Genomic DNA, 20706 nt, shown 5'->3' with positions numbered 1-20706 from the left:
AAAAAAGATACAAGAATGGAAAAGACCGGAGATTGAGGAACGGATAAAGATGGATACGATGGGCGAAAAGATTAAGAGTGGAGGCAAAGAAAAGGAACAATGGAGATAGAAAAGTGAAGAAGGGGATGAGGGGGTGGGTGGTGGATGTTGGAGGGAGAGGGGGAGGGGGTAAAGTAAAGAGATGGGAAGAAGAGAGAGAGAGAGAGAGAAGCTGTGAGTTATGGTGGAGGAGAGGGAGTTGCTTGTTAGGTTAGGCGGAGAGAGCGGGAGAGACACAGAGGATGGAAAAGACGGGAGTTAGTTTCACGCTCTCTCAGGCTCTCGACTTTGCCGGATCCCCGGAAGAGAGCAGGCATGTCATATATTCGGCTTCGTGGTTGGCCGGCTCAACCGGTCTGGGGATTTATTGTTATTGGGACGGAGTTATGATTCTTACTTCTGTCACTGCGGAATTCTTAAGGTACCAGCAAAGCTTATTGAACCATGCAATAATCCAACACAGTGAGTCGATTGATTTCAATTCATTGTCCTATTGAAATTGTTGTGTTTGTGGTGAATCTCATACTTGGCAGGGCAAGAGACCGACCCCCTGCTGTTTTGTACAGTAGATGGCAGAATGTTTCACCTGAATTCCCTCCTAAGACCTGATTCTTAGACACATGAGTTCACTTAGTTCCCAGTAAGAGGGATTATCACTATAGCTGAATATACAATAATAGCAGCAGATAGTCTGGCGATAAAACTACCCTCCACCTCCAGGATCACCGTCTAATGACAATGAAGTTTGGCCTACAGCCCCTATAACTATGAAACATAGCACCAAGAGTGGTTCGTCATGGCACCTAACAAGTACACAAGATGATAGGCTGCTGATTCCTACGCCAGAAAGCAAGCAGAGACTGCCAATGGCGTGTTGGACATCTCGAAACCGAGGATGTTGATTGACCCCGACCGGGTGATGCTCGCCCTGAAACATGCTAAAACCCCGCATTCCAAGGTCCGTCTTTATGCGCAGTATGTTTTTAGCTCGATACCACGACTACCTAGAACAGTACAGAGGAGAATAGATATTACCGAGTGCTTCGCGCCAGAGGACATGTAAAGAGTTCGACCAACAGATCCCTTCTCTCTAATGGCCGTGATCCTTGTGGTGTGCTAGTTCCGCCTAGCCGGGAGACCACGGATGTGGTTCTCGTGCGCCCGCAGACTGGCTGGCGACCTGTCTTTCTATGATGACCAATTTATATTCAGGCTTGCAGTGCCGGATATACGATGGCATCGTATTCGGCATGCCGCTATAAAAGAGCACACCTTTGATTGGTCTCATGCTAGATTTAAGAAAGCACCCCATCATTCCAGAAACTGCGGTTCCTGGTAATGACCAGAACATACTAGGTACGACTCAAGGTCATGTTGAGTAGTTTTAGTCACCAATGAAGCCGATCCTTAACTATCCTGAGCTATCGGCTCTGTCATTAGAAAGGCGGCGAAAGGAGCTTTCTGTCCGTGGCCATATGATCAATCAAGTTATCTTGGTATTCAAGACACTAAGCTACCACTCGAGAGCTTTACCATTCTAGTCCTTCCTATGCTATTCGTAATCAAAGACATCAATCCAGGAGAGAGGGAACGGCCAGAGGGAAATACCACCGCCTCCGATATGCGGACGCCAACCTGCCCGCTTCCCTCTGCTGATCCTTGGGTGGGGGAGGCGATCATCACCACAACTAACCAAAGGTATAGACTACAAGTTAGTCAAAGTCGTCAGAGCCTATCCACCTACAAGAGATTGACTCTGGCTGAGCCTCCCTCTGGTCAGTGAGCTGTCCCTCCAACACTGATGCACAAGCGGCAGAAGCCTAGTATACAACATGGTGCACGGGTACCCAGCATTGACCAGCTCCGAATATGGGTCGCTTCTGGGTGCATTGACTACCGACCCAGCGAGCTGGTGGATGCCTTTGTGGGACCTGTGGTGAGGATGATCGTGGACTTGAACATAGGTAGGGCTGTGGTTATCAAGACTTTAGTAGAGGATTCTTTATCCTCGATGTTTACGGCCTCGCTGGTCACCGATTAAAGCCACAGTACTGGCATCTTCAAATGAACTTATCTGAGCATCTATGGGTATGATATGTGGTTTGGTAGATGTTCGATGTTGAAGTACTCCCTAATTAGTCCCTTGTGATACTTGGGTCCTTTAACACAAAGGACGAGGTCAGCGGCAGTCCAATTAGTGATATTAGACCTATATCATAGATGATCTTCCCGTCGCAGTTGCCCTCATCGAAGCGATCCAGCACTACGCCAAATCTGACCTCGGTATTCTCAGGAGCTCCAGTGGGCTTCGCTCTCCTGCATCGTTATCTCCTGTCTCAATCATATATTGTTCAGTGTTCATCGTGGAAAGGACGAATGGTCGGCTGTACTTCTCGAAAGACGATCCCGAGGGTTCGTAACAGTGGAAGAAGTCGATTCATTTCTTCCCCGACAAAATGCCGAGTAGAACTTGCGTCAGACGTCATTGGATATGGTTTTCTGGACCGCAATGTACTCAAAAGAGGAAAAAACCAGGAACCTGCAAGTTCAGACAAGAAGGCTTCTTGTAACGATGACCACGTCCGGATGGATGCACGACACCGTTTTCACTACAAGAACGAGGGATCATCTCAAAAACTGGCAATGCAGACATTGCCATGTAATCAGCCATTCATACACTTCCCTGCCTCTCCAGAGGCTCGAAAATCAGATCAGATCATTGACCTTGGCCATGCGAGTCTTCGTCATGGCTTCAAAAAGCAGTGGAGTTGTTTTCCCCTCGGAGATATATGCTGAGTACTCCATAGATGGCAAGCAAGGGCTTGGTGTCCTGAACAGCAAGGGGTCAGTCCTTTCTGTTTTGATTTCGTCATATCTTGACCAAGGAACAGAGAGCAACAGGCGCCGATTAACTTCATCTTTACTCAGTATAATAAATGTAATACTGACATAAGAGCAGTATATGAATGGGAACAGCTCACAGCCTCAGGTTTGTATCAGTGAACACAAGCCAGCCCAGAGCTGAGGAGCTCCACCTGCATGTGGCACCTTTTTTAATGCAGTGACCGCAATCAGTAAGCAGCATAGTACCTGTACCTACTGCTACCGAAATTGACTGTTGTAAAAGCTCATTTCAGGTGTAGTACCAGGTAGGCATATGAGCTCCTGTTAATGTTTAAGTTAACTCTGCCCAGAGTCAGAGTTAAATCAGTTCAATTGTATCAAATCAAATACTCGTTGAGATCCTGTTGAATGTTCACTGGATCTGGGATCTGACCGCATGTCACGTGAAGATGTTGATGCCCGGGGCAACAAGGTTAGTGAGGGTGAATTTCCGCACCGCCTGCCTGCCTGCCTGCCTTTCCGCAGCGCAGCTGTCGGCACCGCTAGTCGCATGATCTAGTCAAAAAATTCACTTTGCCATCACTGTTCTTCTATATATACTACCCAACCCACATCAGTGTCTCGGGAGAAGTGGAGACGCATGGCAGAAGTGGTGAAGCTGCTGTGACTTGACGCGCCTTAGCCGACTCGCGTCTTATCGTGGCTTGACGGTCGGCTTCTACTGAACGAGTTCGCTTTACCTGCTCCGAGGGACACCTTTTTGGTCAACGAGTCTACGAACAATGGCCGACGAACATGAAACCCCATCCTCCGTGGAGGAGGAACCCCAGGTCGAGTCGCTCGTCCAGGGACGCGCCAAAAGAAGCACTGCAGGGCTTCACATGTCGGCTCTTCTGGATGCTGCCGCAGACGACGACCTTGCACTGCTGTTTGAAGAAGTCGAAGACGACAATGAGTTTGCCGTGGATGCAGAGGAGATGGGTGGCGAGGAGGATGATATGCGCTTTGATTCTTCATCGGAGGATGAAGACGACCAGGGACCCAGCGCCAAGGACGACGACTTTGAAGGCGAACAGCAACTACAGAAGGAAGAGCGGGCAGATAAGAAGAAGAAGAGAGCGAAGGACGACCTTCGATATAAGATAGCCGCCAAGAGAGTCAAGATCGATCCCACCGCCGTGCCCGCAGTGCTTACCCCCCGGCCGAAAAAGAAGTCCGAACGCGTTTCGTGGATTCCGACCCCCGAAGAAGGGCCAACGAGGTCGTCGTCTCGTCGACAAACCATGCAGAACAAGGAACTCACGCATGCACGACTCAAAGATAGCGAGGAGAAACGCATCCGTCTCATAGCGACCATGGAGGAGGCAGCGAAGCGGAAAGCTCAATTCAAGCCGAAGGAGATGACGCAGGCCGAACGTCTTGCCGAAGCAGAGAGGGTAGAACGGCACAATAGCAAGAGTCTCAACAGATGGGAGGAAATGGAGAAGAGAAAGGCCGAGGAAAGAAAAGCGAAGATTGAGGCGCTGCAGAACCGTCGTCTCGAAGGCCCGGTCATGTCATACTGGAGCGGTATAGCTACATGGGCCGATGGTCGCTTAACGCGGATCGGCAAAGTCGATATCGCCCCCAAGCCAGAAAAGGAGGACACTACACGCAAGAAAAGCAAGAAGTCGGACAAAGAAGGGAAAAACGTGACGGAGCAAAAGCCGACCGAGGATGGTGCTACTGTTGGGCCTGCCACGTCGCAAACAGCCCCTCCCGCTACCAACCAGGCCGAAAACTCCAAGGATCCAGTTGGAACTGCTGGAGGGGACCCCGTGAAGGGAAAGTCCGAGCCTTCAGAAGTCTCACCAACTGATTCTCGCCCAGTTCAAGAGGCCGATGCGCCATCAGAAAGCAAAACCACCAATGCCGATGGCGAAGCCTCCCCATGTGCTCCCGAAGCTGCATCTGCATCTGCAACTGCATCTGCACCTGCAGAAGCTTCAGCCGCTGTCCCGGAGCAACCGTCCACTTCCGCGCCCGTAGAGGCGTTGGGTACCGAGAAGTCGTCGGAATTGCCTCCCGTTGATGTCGAGCTTAAAGATACAGAGATGAAAGATGCAGAACCACAAAATTCCGCTCAGGATACGGCTTCACAGGGTGGGGAAGCAGAAACCGACAAGGCAGAGAGTAAAGTCGAGAAATTCGACGCAGAGAAGCCAGAAAAGGCTCCAGAAACCGCCGCTCAAGCTCCGCAGTCCTCAGCGCAACCCTCTGGCGACGAGACTTCTGCGGCCGAACCCGCAAAACAACCTGAGGTAGACTTACCAGCTACACAACTAAAACCCAGCGAAGCCACACAGCCTACAGAGGAAAATCCCAGCGATGGAAAGAAGGAACCAATTCCTGAGCCTCTTGCAGCTACCGGCCAAGTAGTAGAGGCAGTCGCAGCTTCGGAGGAGCTCTCGCCTACTGCAGTGCCGGCAGCTGCTGAAGCACCTTCCCAAGCCGACTCACTTAAAGATGCCTTGGTCCCAACACAATCCGAGAAGGATATTCCCGAGGTGCATGCTAATCAGCCAATTGTCGTCACTGGAGACGCACCACAAGTAGAGGTCCCTCAACCTCCTTCAGTCATTGAACAGACGGGACGCAACCTGACGATCTTGGAAAACTTTGATGAGAAGACGGCTCAAAGTCGCGAGTTCAGCATTTATTTCAATGCGAAAAAGCCTCCGAGGCTGACCAGTATGTCAACCTTCCCCTTGACCCGCATAATGCATGCATCCTCCAGAAAGAAAAATAGACTAAAAAGTATGATAGAGATCTCCTCATCCCTTTGTGTGATCACATCACTTCCCTCCCGCTATCGAGACCCTGACACGTCTCTTCCATTCGCAAACGCCTACGCATATCACGAAATCCGAAACGCCGTGTCGCAAAAGTTCAGTTGGAGCCCAATGCTTGGGTGCTATGTCGGCCCAGCTGGAGTGGCTGCACGTGGAGTGCCGGCTAGGTTTTTGGGCGGACCTGAAGCAAAGGAGGAACCCAAGGAGAGTGCATCACCCACTGCGGGCGATAAGGCTACCAACGATTCCCCTGCGACCAAAGCGGACGGGGAACCAAAGGCTCCAGCTGCAGCTGAGGCCTCGAATACCGCTACTCCTGACCCTGGTTCGGCTGCTGCATCCGCTCCTACCCCGGCGGCCACGGGAGATCCAATGGAGGTTGACCGATGATTGGATGGCAGCCTGAGCTGCCTCCAACTTCCGCCTTTCTACCTCAACCTGTATAACACTCTGATCCATTCAATGATACCCATGTCAATTATTACAATATGCCTAGAGCGATTGCACCTGGCTGCTATAGCCTCATCCACCAATGCTCCCTTTACCACACGATAGTATGCTAGGAAAACAGGTCATAGTCGAGGCGTGTTCGCGTTCGCCTGGTCTACTGTGAACATGTTGCAGTACATTAATTTATGCATACCATAGTTGCTCCCGCATCGAACAGGGGCCATCAAGGTACTTCATGCATTGTGGATACGTAGAGAACCGCCGACCATCTGGTCACCATCGGTAGGGTAGTGTGGTATTGCTGCCGCTTCTTTCCAGCTCACTATCAAGCCGCCAGTAGTCAACGTCGTAGAATGATAAAAGTTAGTATCAGCAAAGGCGCAGCGGTCCACATGCGGCGTTCATAACAAAATCACCTCATGTCCACACATCAACGACTCGAGGTACTCTCCACTGAAATCTATACCGCTATCTCACTACACAACTCAGTCAAACCTAGAAGCAACCAGCACGCTTGACTTAAGTACTCACCACCACCACCCCACAAGTTATTTGGTGGATACTGGTAGCTGGCCAAGGAGCCGAACAGCCGCCGAGTCCCCACAAAGACCTACCCTATCTGTGCTATATACTTCAACTTATAGTGATGTAGTATCCTCGGCCCTCCTACCCAACGCAGATTCTGCAGTGCATATGCGCAGACAAGCCAATTCGATCTAAGAAATAAAAAAAAACCCAGCCTGAAGGTTCCTGTTCCGTACCAGTCGGTACATACGGAAGGGTGAGTGATGTTGCATTGGTGCGGAACCCCCCCTTCCCCCCCTTCCCCTTCGGCCCCCGCGTCTGGAGTTGATTTGAATGCGGGCGAGGGGCAGAGAGAGAAAGAGAAGGTTCCTTGGTTACCAAATTTAATGAGACGGAAATTGCTGGATGTGAGAGATTTTTTTTCTTACGCTGAATGGGTTCTCGGGGTTTAGAGTTTGTTCGAGCCCAACGAACGTCTAACGTGAGTGGGAAAGTCGAGGTTAATTGCTTGCCTTGGTTTGTATGTACTGTTATGTAGTGAGGCGGCGCGGTAGGGAAGATTAGTTTAGCTTGGTTGGAGTGAGGATGTACTGTTGGTACTGTATACTGTAGGTGCTTATCTGCCCTAATGAGGCAATTTGGCGTGTGATAGTAATGGGATGATGGGAGGGAGGGAGGCGCGGGAAAGCCGACAAAAAAAAAACAGTTAGAGAGAGCGAACGCGAGAGCGAGAGCGAGAGTGGTGGATGGGCGATGATCTTCCTGCGGCCCGGTGGAATGTGAGTATTGTCTTCTATGTAGGATGTGAACGGTAGTTGCTGAGTTTGGGGCGTTTAGAAAGATAGGTACGGAGTAGTAGCAATCTATCTGGAGATAAAGGGTCAAGGGGTTGGAGGGGTAGGTAGGTACAGTAAGTTGCTAGGCAGGCAGGCACTGTAGCAGCCACGGCCATGGCTGCATCGCATCGGCATTCCCGCTGAATGCAGTAATTTAGGTCGAAGATACAGTAAGTATATTCATTGATGGAGGGACGGGAAGGGGAAAATAGCCGTTTGCACCCTAATTTGATACTGTAACTACGATGTACTCCGTACTGGCAGCATGGAAGGGAGCCGTTGTGGCAGTCACCAGGACTCGGGAATGCTATTTGCTTTTTTTTTTTGTTAATTGAAACTGAAAATCTGTACATCATTAGGTAATGCAGGCGGAGGTTTGAAGTGAAGTGAGGCTGTCGTCAATGAATTTCCCAAAAAGTCAAAGATTATTTCCCCGGGGGTCAACGTAAGCGACTTACCTACTCAGACTAGAGAAAGTGGCTTCGCTTTGTCAGAAGTCCAGAACAGATCCTGACACGGTCGAGATCGGTGGACCTCGGAGTTTGAAAGTGCAATGAGTCGATACTTGGTCCGGAGTTATTCGTCAGACAAGTGGAAAGGGAAGTTGATTCCTGGAACGACTGGGTGGGAATGTCCATCCGCCTTGAGTCAGATACTCAGTATATTTCATCCATAACGGCACCGTAGGGAAGACCGGCAAAGAGTTTTCATTTGATAGAGAAATACCGTTCATAAATGAGGGAGGCGGCACGGTTTGGACAGACTGTGATTGAGATAGGGTCTTGTCGTCTATCATGCCTTGAATTGTGGTTGCAGTTATCGTAGAACTGCATGGTGCGCTTGATGAGCGTGAAATTGCTTTTATTTTCTTTTCCTTTCTTTACCCCACTATCATTGACTCTTCATTATTGTCTCAATGGCATCATAGACCACATCGCCTCCAGTTCGGCGGCCGGGCAATTATTTCCTCTCCGACCTTGTCTACTCCGTTGATCGCCGTGGACCTTATGGGCGCAAGCCGTTGATGCGCTTCCTTTCCTTCCTAAGTCTGTCTCAGCTATTTTCGTCGTCCTTATTTATGAAAAATCTGTCCCCTTTCATCGGAGCAGCATCGGAATCATGGAAGCGTTCCTGTTGTGGCTGACCCCGCCGAACTCTCTTTGCTTCTGTACCCCTTCTACCGATAGACACCAGATACCCTTCCAGACATTTGTATTGATGGCGTCACACCCCCAAGGTAGATGAACCGGTGGAAAGATAAAGCATGTACTCCATAATGAAGTGTAGTCTCGAACCTTCCTTGTTTGCCTACCACCACCACTACCACCACCACCAAGGTCAACAGGTATTCAGGGCGTGTACGTGTTGTACTACCGGTATGCACTGCATTCGAGCCATATGGCGCGATCATTGGATCTAGACGGCGGCTGATCTTACCGCACTGATCCTACTAGGGGTCGTCGCAATTTCAGATTCACGTCCTGCAGGAGACGACTTCACGACGGAGTCCGCGCTGGAGACGCACTAGTTACCATGTGTAAGTTTGTACGTAAAGCATTGGTCTATCCCTTCCTTGTACTCGGAGTCTTAGACACTGCCCTAGAGACTCTAGACCAAGAGCGGTGGAGTAGGAGGGATTGACAGCTGACGCCCCTCGGTCGATGATGGGTGCCCGAATCAACGAAGGGTGCCAATCTAGAATGGGGGAGGGGGTTGTTGACGATCAGACCTAGAAGCCCCGCGAAGACCATATCGTCTGGAAGCCAAGACGACATGTCATCCGGATACGACAGCATGATTGGGAGGGGTTGAGCTTTTTCCCTCTCGACCCGATAAGCGTGGTTCGGTCGGTTATGGGAAAATCCAGAGAGAAATCGAAAGGGACAGGTTGGAGGGGTGAGGTGATGTGATGTGATGGGCTAGGAATCAAACCGACAAATGGCTCTGCTAAATCCAAAACCAAGCGTCATCACACTTGTTCAAGAGTAATCAAGTAGAGTAGTTACCTAGGATTGTGTAGGAAATCAAGGCTCGGTGGAAGTGACTCCGTAGTTACTAAGGTTATCTCCAAGTAACTTACTACTGTATGTACAGTACCCCGCTCCGGCAACGCTGGAGTGCCGATTGTAGGTATGCCGATTAGAATTCCAATATAAGAATGCGGGAAGGCGAACAACGGATCCGGAGAGGGCTGGAATCTAATTCTTTCTTTTCCTTCAGTCTGACCTCAATTCTCTCCACCGGATCCAGAGCAGTCACAACGTCCAGGTACTAAATTTAGAGACCATCCAGCGAAAATTCTGTTTCAACCAGCGGAGATCGATTGCAACGGTCCCCAGTGCGTCAGTGCAGACCGTAACTGCGGAGTATCAGTTACGAGTAACTAAGTTGACTTTGTCACTTTGCATTGGACAATTAGGTCATCCAGGCTCCAGCTGGTGGTGAGGTAAGCAGGTGATATTTTTGTTATGTTGCTCAATGGTCTTCTCCCAAAGACAATTGAAGACACGATTGCGCGTCGACTGTGGTGCCTGAGGCCAGCCGCGGGGGGGGGAGGGTAAATCCCTCCGTTCTAGACCGCAATGGCGTGACTCTCCAAGGTGGACTTTGACGTGCTCGGCGGTTGTCACCTCGCCCTGGGGAAATAATGCGCAATCGTTTGGGGAAGAAAAGCTGACCTTCTCATCTAGGTGGTATTGCTCTACTCTACCCAAGTATACGGATAGAGTTCAGTTCTAGAATTCCCCGCTGTTCAGTTATATTTACCATATCTTCCTCCGCCTCCTCCCCTTCTCGCCCTCCCTCTGCTTTCCCTCGTCATACTCCCACTCCCATCGGTTCATCGGCAATCGGACATACATCCATCGATCGACTTTCCAAGAAGGGACCGGAATCGACCATCATTCTTATACATCGACGATTCTTGTGTCTTGTGTACCTCATTTCGGTATCCCTTGGTCACGCAATATTCTCCGAGCGAATTTTTTGGGTTTACTTTTCAGCCAGCTGCACGATAACCCATCACCGCCACTTAATAATCCCGCAACGGGATCACAACAACACCCTTCTTTGGCATCAGCCGTTGCACGTGCGGTGTGGTGTACCCTGAGAACAATATCGTCATCGGTCTCCCTTATCCCCAACAATTACAAGAAAAAAAAAGGAGGCAGGAAATTCAATTTTCTCTGCAAGCCAGACAACGAAAATAAAAATTGGTATGTATGCCTCCTCGTATCAGGCTAAAATCTATTATGCCTTGTTGGAAAAGTCCCTTATCTCTCCCCACTCAGAGGCCTTTGATAACCGTCCAACAAGTCGGCCACTTCCCGTTTTAGTGGAACTGCGCCTTTATTTTTTGTGACTGATCTGACCATTGCCGTGCCACTGCAGATACACCGATACACACTCTGAAAAGCTTATCGGCATCATTATCATCATAAAGAATTTGCAATCCGGCTGCTACATATTTGCCTCATTGCTGGGGTTCCCTTCCAAAAAAGAAACACAAAAAAAGGGCGCTCAGATCTGTATTTAGGTCATTCCGTCGGATTGATCCAGCACATGCTTTCAATCATTGCCTCCTTTCTGGACAAGTGCGAGGCATTATTACCATCACGGGGACTGCAGTACCTCTCTGTTCCACTATCCGAGACAGGCTGGTCCAGCTGGTTGGTCCAGCTGTGCACTTGACCCCCCCCCTGCTAGTCGCAAATCCCTCATACTCTGCCCCCATCAGGGGAAGCTCTCGTGCTCCACAACTGGACGCGGCCTCCATCGGCGCAAGGTACCACCCGCCGAACTATCTCAGATAGAGCCACTTCGGTGCCTCTGGACGAGTATATTTTTTTATTTTTATTTTTTTGATTGCCCTATACATATACCCCTTCACCGCCATCAATGACTCAAGGCGCTTTTCATCATCGTCGCACACCCTCGGGTTCGAATGCCACTAAAGTGAGGACCTCCCGGCCGGCACTACATCGGAGAGGCACTTCCTGGGTGAATCATTCCATCTCAAAGCTAGGCTCTGGACAGCCCAACAAGCATTTGCAGGTGGAAGACGACCGGCAACCCGAGATGGCGGCCAGCTTCCTCAATTTCTGGTATGTACCTGGATTGCTTCTTCTTGGCTTGCATTTTGTCTATTCTCTTATCTAAAGTTCACTCAAAGCTAATTGATCAACAGCGCCATGTGCGAGAGACAGATAACAGTGCCAGACAATACTCTTCTTTACTGTAGTGAAAGGTATGAGAATCTCCTTATCGTGCACAATACTTGCCAGCCACTGAGCACAGCTCCGTTATTTAAATCTCACCTCATCGCCCCTATCCGCCCTCAACATCCTGTTTCTCATGCTTACACTCATCTTATCTATAGCTGCCGTCGCAAGGACTCCCATAAACCACTTTCAGCATCCTTCTCATCTGCTCCCTCCATGTCTTCATCTTCGACTCCTCCGAGCTCCCCTTTAATGTCGCCTCGGATGATTGTCGCTCCCTTGACCCCGACAAGAAGCTCCACCAGATTGTCCAGCTCTGCCCGGATACCCGGCGAGTGGCTTGATATCAAGACGGATCAGGATCCCAGCGAATGGAAGCCTGTAATACCGATGGGTAACGGTGCTCATTCAGTGGCAACCTCGGATGCGTGGAAGTATCTGTCCCAGTTCCACAACGATGATCGTGGTGTGCCGCTGCGCCGCCCTGGGCTCGGTCATCGCAGCTCCGCCAGCCTGACTACTCTCATGAGTAGCACGGGACCCGTTCCCTCGCTGACCCATACGCCGTCTACGGTCGCGTCGTCGTTCAGCAGCAACGCGTCGGATTACATGAGTCAGATGCACGATCCGGCATACCGTCCGTTGCCGCCGCGCCACAACCCGCACTTTTGCAGTTCGAGTGCGGCCAAAGGGGTTGAGCTGGTAGTTCCTCACGTCCATGTGCAGGCTGAGGACGTCTCCCCCGTTGACATGTCCAATGATGGGTCCATCTTTCCTGCCAGCAGTGCACTGTGGAATGATAAGCCTCTCAACAAGACATCTACCCTGACTACGACCTTGGGTGCAGTGAGCTCCGATGTGCCTATGCGTTCTGTCTGAGCACTAGGTTAGCTATTTCACGTACTTGCATAGTTGAGTATTTTGAAAGCATCCCCAGTTCCTCAACTATACACACCTGGGTCGCGTGCCAACTGCAACAGTGGTTTCATCCTTCTATTCTTCTTCTTCTTTTTCTTTTTTTATCATCCAGTTGCAATCATTGGACAGGGAACATGATAGAAAGCATGCGAGAAACGATGTCATGGGCGATAGGCGTGGAAACAACTCTTTTTTTCTTGAACATGGACAACAGCAGCATATTATGGGATAGACTCTTTAATAAGCAAGCCGGTGTTGGGCTTGTAAAAAGGCGGATAGCGACGAGCATTTTAGCTAGACCTCACGAAGTGAATCTTCTACAACCACAACTCTTACCGTGAATGTGAACCAGTGGAGCCTGCGAGTCAGGCTGAAAGTGGACATGTATACTTCAGACCTTGTACGTAGCTTGCTGTCCATCGGTCTGCAAGTCTGCCGACTTACCCCAGATTCTCATGGCTTGGCCCACCATTCTTCGTCAGCCTTGTAGGCGAGTCGAACTGGTGGCATCAGCTAGGACAGGACGATACTGCAAGTTAATATGTAAGTAGTGAGCCCACTCTGCATATCTGTTCGGTACCACGGCAGATGTCAAGCATTTGGAGGCACAAGGTTTCAGAACCATTTAACACTTTGAAGACCTCACTTCCCCTTAACTCGACACTTGAGAACCTGTTACGAACACCGTACACTTCATGTACAGTATTGCCTCAGAATAGCAAGTGAAGTCAAGTGCACTACCCCGAGCCGGAGGAGCATTACCCACTCAATTTACCCCCCCCAGCCCCACCATCATCCATCGTATGCACGAGCAACATAAGTAAGACAAGCACGAATGAAATCAACAGCATAGAATCCATTAAACCGGACTACCCGACCTTATATAAACCGTCCCGCTTGAGGATATCAACCTTCATAGTATAAATCCGACTCGCAAGTACATACAGCACAGTCAGTCCATCATAAACTCGCCCTCGCGCGTGTATACGTATACCCCAGAAAAGCAAAGCCAGTAACCGTCACCACCCGGCGCGGGCGTCTTTCACCTCACCTCACATCACAGCAAAAGCCACACCAATCGAACCGAGCCCCTAACGGCTCGGCGGAATCAACCCCCCCTTTCGATCTGAATCAAAAATCCCCAAAGTCATCGTGAACGTGATCGGCCCACGCATCGGCGTCATCGTCCGCCCAGCAGCATACATAGCATCCTTGGTCGGGTTGGTACTGATTGTCGTGGTGTTAGCCAGTGAACCCACCAACCGGGTTGAGGCAAGGAAAGGGGCTGTGGGCACGGCCACTCGTTGCAGGATAGTGCAGAACGACCTCAAGCCCACACACGGCACTGGGTGATCGAGGCATATCGAAGTAAGGGGGGGGAAGGTTGGTCTACCTTGGTCTTGGGACAGGTCAACAGCTTGGGGTTGCGGACACAGGAGCCCACGCAGGCCTCGTTGCCGATGTCGATGCCGTGGGGACGGCTCTGGGCTGAGACGGTGGAGGCGAGGAGGGTGACGGTTGCGAGGAGGAGGGCGGAGAGTTGCATTTTGGATTATTTTGCGGGGGTTTTTTTGGGGGGCGGGGATAGGGGGTTTTGTTGATGGTTGTGTATGTGGATGTGTAAATGAGTGACGAATGGTTGTTTGGTAGAAGGAGTGGAACGTCTGGGGCTGTCAGACTGTGGGTTGGGGATGCACCGTTCTGTTGGATGTATCGACAAGATCTTGGACTCGGGGGATGGAGCTTTAAATTGAGAAACCTACCCTGCGCGCCATACATACATACATGCCTACGTGATGCGTGGGGATCGGGAAGTAAGGGGTGTGGGTAAGCAGCTGGGTTTGTTTGGATTTCGGCAGGCGTTATGGGAGTTCAACTTCTGGGTCGTCGCGTGTTGACACCTTCTCGCTAATATGGATTCTTGGCTCATCACTTGAGCTCAGTCAGGTCTCTCTGGGGATGCGGTCGAGAGGGAGCAGGTGAGGAGGTTGAAGAATGTGGGCTCGAAGGGGGCGATGGGCTGGTCGGTTGGTTGGTATTCGATGGGGTTGGCTGTGGTATGTGGGTTTCAATTGGAAGTAAACAAGGTTGCGAGATCGGCTCACTGGATGGGAGGGAGATTGTTCTCTACGCTATGTAGCAAGTTGATACTGTGATCTTTTACGTCCATCAAAGAAGGTCCAAGCAGTGGACTCGTTGGAGGTTACAGACAAAGGAAGAATTTCAGTATAGAACTGAATGTCGTTTGCCCTATCGAGCCTTCGTAGTCAAGAAACAACAATGGATACGTATACCACATCCTCGAGGTAGATGCTGTTGTTGACAGTGTGATGAAACCTTTCTCGCGCAGCGAGGATATCAAGGTTGTTGAGGCGTCATTGCCGAAAGACCCGCCTGGGTCCTATAATTGAGTGGCCTGTGGAATGAAGTGACATTTAGAAGCAGCATTAAACTGTGATGAAATAAGATGGAAAAGAAGGCCATCGATTGCCTAGGCTTCCTGTAGTGCGGCCTGTCAAGTCTGCCACCTCGGACACCAAGGCGGACAGATTGTTCTGGTCTAGAACGAGGACATGTATAGACTTTCGTTTTGCAAATTGATCAGTCAAAGCTATATGAGCAATGCGATCTCCTGTGCACTGTACGGCAGCAAGGGAATGGATGAAAATGGGTATGTCTAACCGAGTTTGGAAACAAACACATCCTACCTACTAATCAGGTTCGCCTGATAGCGGCCGTTCGACGAGAGGAAGCCGCGTCAGGAACGCAGATGCAATCCAAACAGACTTACCTCTAGCATCAGATGAAGGAGGAGGGATAAAATGAGCGGAAGTGACATGTAGTTGGAACCGTCAAGCGCATGATATCCCCTATGCTAGCTTTACACAGTCTAGGGATCTTGGCCACGGACGGACAAGCATCCTGGGCCCCTATCGACCTGACCGTGTCATTGTTCTGCGGATAATATTTCCGAAGGTGTAAAATGCAGAACGAGCCATTTGTAGTGTATTTCAATTCAGCATTGGCTATGCTTCACAACGTGACCTGGCCAGATCGCATGGCCTTCAAAGACTGAACAGTCTGACCATGACAGAGGACGAGGACGAGGGTGGTTATTTCCATAACGGCAGCTCAATAAGATCGGGCAATCGGAGGAGAGGAAACAAATTGCGAAAGTATTCAAAAGACCTGGGTGGGAGAGAAGGTGGTTAAAACTTTGATGTTGATGCATTTCGATCGCTGATGGCGTCGGATTGATTTGCAATACCAATGGAAGTTAATACTCACCTTGACAAAAGAGGTTGTCTAAAAAGATTCGCCGTGTGTAGAGCCTAGCTGAGCTCGACTTGACTCCATACAAGCAATGGAGTCACGTATCTCACCGCAAAAGCGAGAGCTAGGCTGTTGCGAGCCTACGGCCCTGGCGTTCATCAAAAGTACCATAACCTCCCCAAACAGATGACAGGTAAGACCTGCCCCTGAGTGAGCGTCATTAATGCAGAAGCCAACCGCAAAGATTGGTACGCGAAAAGACCTAGTCGAAAGTGCCGTGCATGCGAACAGCGGAGCCCAATAAGCGGCTCAGGAATCATTATCCATCACAGAGACAGGAGCGCCTCTCCGCCAGACTCTGCTTCTCGTTTTCACATCCTCAATCTGGTCTTTCTCGAAAGGCCGTCTGTCGAACATTTGTTGTGCTCCCACCCCCAAAGCCGGCTCCTTATGACTGCATGGGAGCTGAGATCTCATACCCCGGAAATATCTTCCATACCCGCCTTCGGGCTGTACTTGCCGGTTTGAGGAGGTTTACTCCCTCCTATTGCTTATTTGAACAAAAGGGAGGCTTCTGAGCAGAGGAGACTTGCTCTAGCGGTGGTCTGAGTCTCGCTTTGAGACTTCTCCGACAACAATCCTGGATTTACGCGCGGGAGAATTCGAATATGATTTACATGGGTGCATGAAGGCATCAAGGCGTGCCATCACTTCGGGCTCATCGGGGCGTTTCAAAGGTCCTAGTTGTTGTTTGGCTGTGTTGCTAGCCATCAAGACTAGGAGTGCTGGAATATCCAATATATCGCGACGCTCAGAAGCCCATCGAAGCAAGATTGACTAAGGATCCGATCGAGCCAATGGATCCACCGACGCTTGTGAGTGCGGCTTAGAGACCAAGTGCATGTGCCTTGTCGCGCAATGCAGTGGGAACGCATCCCCTGGCCTGTTGAGCGATTCACCCCAAACACCCTTTCTTACACGATCGACAAATTCGCCACATGTGAAATCATAGCATCGAACGTGGCCGAGATAAGGCAGTTCAGAAGTTGACAGCTGCTAATCCCCGCCGATCCGACTCCCTGTGACCGCAAAACGATGCCCACGAGAAAATTCAACACTCCCTCAAGCGCAAGCGCCTCTCTTTCGTTCCGACCACTTCAACAAGCCTGATCGAATTGCCTTATGCTTGAATGGAATGCAACCGTGTCGGGTCGGCCACCTCGCAGCTTCGAACCGAGACCCGCGCTAAGGCAGACTAAGACGTCCATCGATTGCCGCCGCAACTTCCGTTGAACGAAATCAAGTGCAACATGAACGAAACAAATCAACGAGAAGGTCATTTCAGGATGCACGATGCGAACCTCTCACCGGCCATGTCCTCCGATTCAAATTGTGTGCGATATGTATATCAATGCCGGCCCGTGTTGGTGCCTAGAAGCTCACTGACTTGTGCCTGTTTCTATGCGTTCATAGAGCTGCGTGTGTCTAGTATTCGTGCCCTTCAATTCTGCAACCCGACCCTGCGCTCTCACAGATTGAAGAGCAAACTGAAAAAATCTTGTCCTGCTCATATTCAAGGTCATTCCATATATGGACAAATCGATGGCCACTCATGTCCAAGTGAGCGCATCAATGTCCACAAGCTGTCCACCTCTTACCAATATGATGACCCTGTCTCATGGATATCGTTCTGTCCCTTAACACTATCACACACATCCCCCTCTCAGTCCTGTCTGTGACCAAAGCTCGGGGGTCTCTGCTTTGGCATTGTATGTGCCCAGCCAGGTCGTGTTTAATCGTGCGCATTCTTGAACCAGCTCTCGAGGTGTTGGTGCATCTTTGATAAATACCGCAAGGGGATGCTCTTGGTTGGGAAGTGCATCAGACAGACAGTTACCTGGAGTCCATATCGGACCTAACTCTTTGCGGGGAAAGAGTTCTGAAAGTGGACAGCAGACTACCCCATGTTAACTCAAAAGTTTCACTGCGACCATGAGTTTCGAGAAGCGGTGGGACGGAAAGTTCTGGATTTCCGATTGCTGATACGCGTTGACCATATTGAACGACATGTGTTGAGCTCATAAGACCTATCTCGCACGCAAGATTTCCTCAGTAGCTGCACAAAGACTGGGTGAAACAAAGACATGATGGTAGGATTATACCTCTGCGATGGCCCTGCATCTGAAGTGCCCTCCGTCGTGTTCTGGCCGGAGTACGGGCGCCTTTCGAGATATGTCCACAATCGATTTATGTATGTGACGTAGTCGCAAGATTGACAAGGCACGGTGTTGATAGAAATCGGGAGGAGCATATGGCTTCAAAAGGGGAACAGAAGCCAACAGAACGTCCGTCCCAGATGACTACGGGCGAGTCTCAACATCTGGTAGATTTGCTTGAGGGCGACCAGTCGACGTACTGCTTATCGACAAGAAGTCAGATTGATAGAAATGAAAGCTGAAGGCCGAGTGACGCGTGTTGTCCGTTGCGAGATGCGGTCGAATGAAGGTGACAGCTGGAGCACGTTAATTGCCAATGGATGGCGGGACAGGTACCAAACTGTCGATCAATCCCCTGGATGAGCTAAATGATTAGCCCCAAAGGCAAGTTCTTCACTCGTGTGCGAGATGTATGGAGTCTGCAGTTTTGGCCACAACATGACCTTCTGATGAGGGCATTCGCGGCAGTGGCAAAGCCAGGGGAGACAATCTGCAGCAGTGAGCCGGTGGGGAGAAGACTAGTGGGCAGCTACCGGCGGCAGCTACACAAGCATCGAATTGAGATACAAAACAATAAATCAGCTATGAGCAGCGGGGAATCAATTGAGCCTATCTGAGAGAATGGATGATATTTCCAGAGGATTGCAGGTTCGTCGACCGGCCCTTGTTCTGTTCTTCGTGATGGGCGGCGGAGACCGCCACGGGCCCAGGGATTGGTTGGGGACTTTTTCCGGGGTTTGGGAGGTGGTCGAGACAAGCACTCTTTCCCGGCCATGAAACCATTCCACGACCTCCAAATCTCCAATTTACACCTCCATCGACTTGATGGATATACTTCCATTGGCACTTTGACACCCAATCTCCCTGACTTATCCTGATTCCCGTGTTGCTGCTCTGCGATGGAAACCCATCGGGGATGTTTCAGCATACCAAAACGTGCCATTACAGAGCATCCGCAGCGTCCGTGATGGTAAAGTGGCCCCCCAAATCCAATGGTATATTGGGCGGAGTACTAGCGATACCCAGATACCCAGTGGTACTTGCCACTGAGGGTTCCGGTGTGGTTTAGGGTGAATTGTGGCACTTGTTCACTACTACGGGCTGCAACTCAGGCTCGATTTGTGACGGTCTACCCCTTCTGTAGGCGCGCCAGTGCGCCTATCAGTCCACCCTGTCACCCAGTTTGTTTGGCCTAAAAGGCATGGATATTTTTTCCTCCCTCATCTCTCTCTCTGTCTGGTTCCAACCAGGAAGATGAAAGCTCTCCCCTACCACGCAAATGGCTGATGCGCGGAAGTATCGGTTGAGTGTGTGACTCTTCGGACACCGCATTGACTGCCCAGGGGGTCAGCCTCAGCCGACTGCCAGCCTGCCAGCCTGCCAGCCTGTCACTCTGTCTAGGAGGGACTAGACACCACTAACTCATTGCACTCTTACTTCCTATCACTGCAACTTCCCCCTCTCTCTGGCCGTCCAGATATCATCCAGTCGATAGTGCTCTTCCTCAGTGGGAATCAACCATTCTTCCCTACTATTTCATTTCACACCCAACCTCATCATTTCCCATACCTTTCTGTTGCGAGAACCCCCTGACGTACTCAACCGGATCACCACCAGAACCCCGTGTCGCTCCCGTCTTGTGCAGCCCTCAACCACTACCCCGCGGGACCTTGAGGCAGCCAAGACCAGCAAACTTCTGCCTTGTGACGATATAACAATATGACTGCGGAAGAGAGCAGCTCTGCCCCAAATGGAGATGAAAGGTAGACACTTTTCAGCCCTGAAACTCACTATGCTGGCCCCGCATTGGTTCCTGCCTAACCGTCTGTGGATTTTTAAAGCCTCCACAACGACCACCCGGACGACACTAGCCAGAGTTCTGATCTTGAATCAAGCACCTCACAGGCCCCTGAAGAACTCGCAGCCGAGCTCGACTATTTTAGAGGTCTTCTGGAACGGATCATGATCATTGTCCGCAGCGGAGATCAGGCGCGTGTTGCTCACTTGATCTCCATCATTCGTGCCAATCCCTCTGATACCGACATCTACGATCTGCTGAACAACGATCCTGCCATCAATGATATTCCCGAGGATGAAGATGACGAAAGCCCCAGGGAAGAGAACAATTAGAGTGCTACTCGAGTCATGTCTCCCATGAAGTTAAAATCGTGTTCGGCAGGGATTCGTGATAAACTCTATGGGCTATGAGACAGTTTCTCTTCGGGTTGACCCTGGTTGACCGCAGGATGCACTAATGGGGAGGAGAATGGTTGGGTGAAACATTCTGTCACTTAGAATCTGGTTTAGTCGACCACTGAGAAGAGAGAATCACCTGTCTATTCCTCGGAAGTATTCCCAGATGAAGTTGCGGCTTACAGTACCAGCGCACTATATCATTTTCCGAGGATGTGCCCCAGAGGATAACACCATGAGGAGGTTGTGTCTTGACTTTATTTCGCATACCACTAACTGGGTCGCTCACGGTGCCCATTCGGATGCACATGGACGCTAGCCCATGTGAAGACGATCAGGTTCACACTTCGACTCACTCGAC

At 50.4% G+C, this 20706-nt stretch overlaps 6 protein-coding genes across 6 annotated transcripts; 4 read left to right on the top strand and 2 right to left on the bottom strand.

Annotated features, from left to right (window-relative positions):
- Positions 1 to 699: 699 nt before the first annotated feature.
- BO72DRAFT_218459 (uncharacterized protein) lies at positions 700 to 1087 on the bottom strand. The gene has a single exon (XM_040939746.1). It carries the CDS (start codon positions 989 to 991, stop codon positions 743 to 745), a length of 249 nt encoding a protein of 82 aa, XP_040797990.1. The 5' UTR covers positions 992 to 1087; the 3' UTR covers positions 700 to 742.
- A 1135-nt stretch (positions 1088 to 2222) lies between these two features.
- On the top strand, positions 2223 to 3255 carry BO72DRAFT_451088 (uncharacterized protein). Its single transcript, XM_040945405.1, has 2 exons — positions 2223 to 2869; positions 3021 to 3255. The coding sequence occupies exon 1, from the start codon at positions 2260 to 2262 to the stop codon at positions 2833 to 2835; it is 576 nt and encodes a 191-aa protein (XP_040797989.1). The 5' UTR covers positions 2223 to 2259; the 3' UTR covers positions 2836 to 2869; positions 3021 to 3255.
- A 158-nt stretch (positions 3256 to 3413) lies between these two features.
- On the top strand, positions 3414 to 6367 carry BO72DRAFT_411167 (putative signal transducer). Its single transcript, XM_040942458.1, has 2 exons — positions 3414 to 5613; positions 5689 to 6367. Exons 1-2 carry the CDS (start codon positions 3666 to 3668, stop codon positions 6102 to 6104), a joined length of 2364 nt encoding a protein of 787 aa, XP_040797988.1. The 5' UTR covers positions 3414 to 3665; the 3' UTR covers positions 6105 to 6367.
- Positions 6368 to 11422: 5055 nt separating this feature from the next.
- BO72DRAFT_385728 (uncharacterized protein) lies at positions 11423 to 12624 on the top strand (the record flags this gene model as incomplete). Its single annotated transcript, XM_040941597.1, has 3 exons — positions 11423 to 11628; positions 11712 to 11771; positions 11904 to 12624. 3 exons carry the CDS (start codon positions 11423 to 11425, stop codon positions 12622 to 12624), a joined length of 987 nt encoding a protein of 328 aa, XP_040797987.1.
- Positions 12625 to 13499: 875 nt separating this feature from the next.
- Positions 13500 to 14503, bottom strand: BO72DRAFT_451084 (uncharacterized protein). Its single transcript, XM_040945404.1, has 2 exons — positions 14057 to 14503; positions 13500 to 13890 (listed from the first exon to the last, which is right to left on the bottom strand). Exons 1-2 carry the CDS (start codon positions 14207 to 14209, stop codon positions 13795 to 13797), a joined length of 249 nt encoding a protein of 82 aa, XP_040797986.1. The 5' UTR covers positions 14210 to 14503; the 3' UTR covers positions 13500 to 13794.
- A 5368-nt stretch (positions 14504 to 19871) lies between these two features.
- On the top strand, positions 19872 to 20282 carry BO72DRAFT_499467 (uncharacterized protein; the record flags this gene model as incomplete). Its single annotated transcript, XM_040948841.1, has 2 exons — positions 19872 to 19915; positions 19994 to 20282. 2 exons carry the CDS (start codon positions 19872 to 19874, stop codon positions 20280 to 20282), a joined length of 333 nt encoding a protein of 110 aa, XP_040797985.1.
- Between the last annotated feature and the right edge of the window lie 424 nt (positions 20283 to 20706).

The sequence above is a fragment of the Aspergillus fijiensis genome (genome assembly GCF_003184825.1).
Source record: "Aspergillus fijiensis CBS 313.89 unplaced genomic scaffold BO72scaffold_53, whole genome shotgun sequence".
NCBI classification, from domain to species: domain Eukaryota; kingdom Fungi; phylum Ascomycota; class Eurotiomycetes; order Eurotiales; family Aspergillaceae; genus Aspergillus; species Aspergillus fijiensis.
This window is presented reverse-complemented; position numbering and strand designations above follow the sequence as displayed.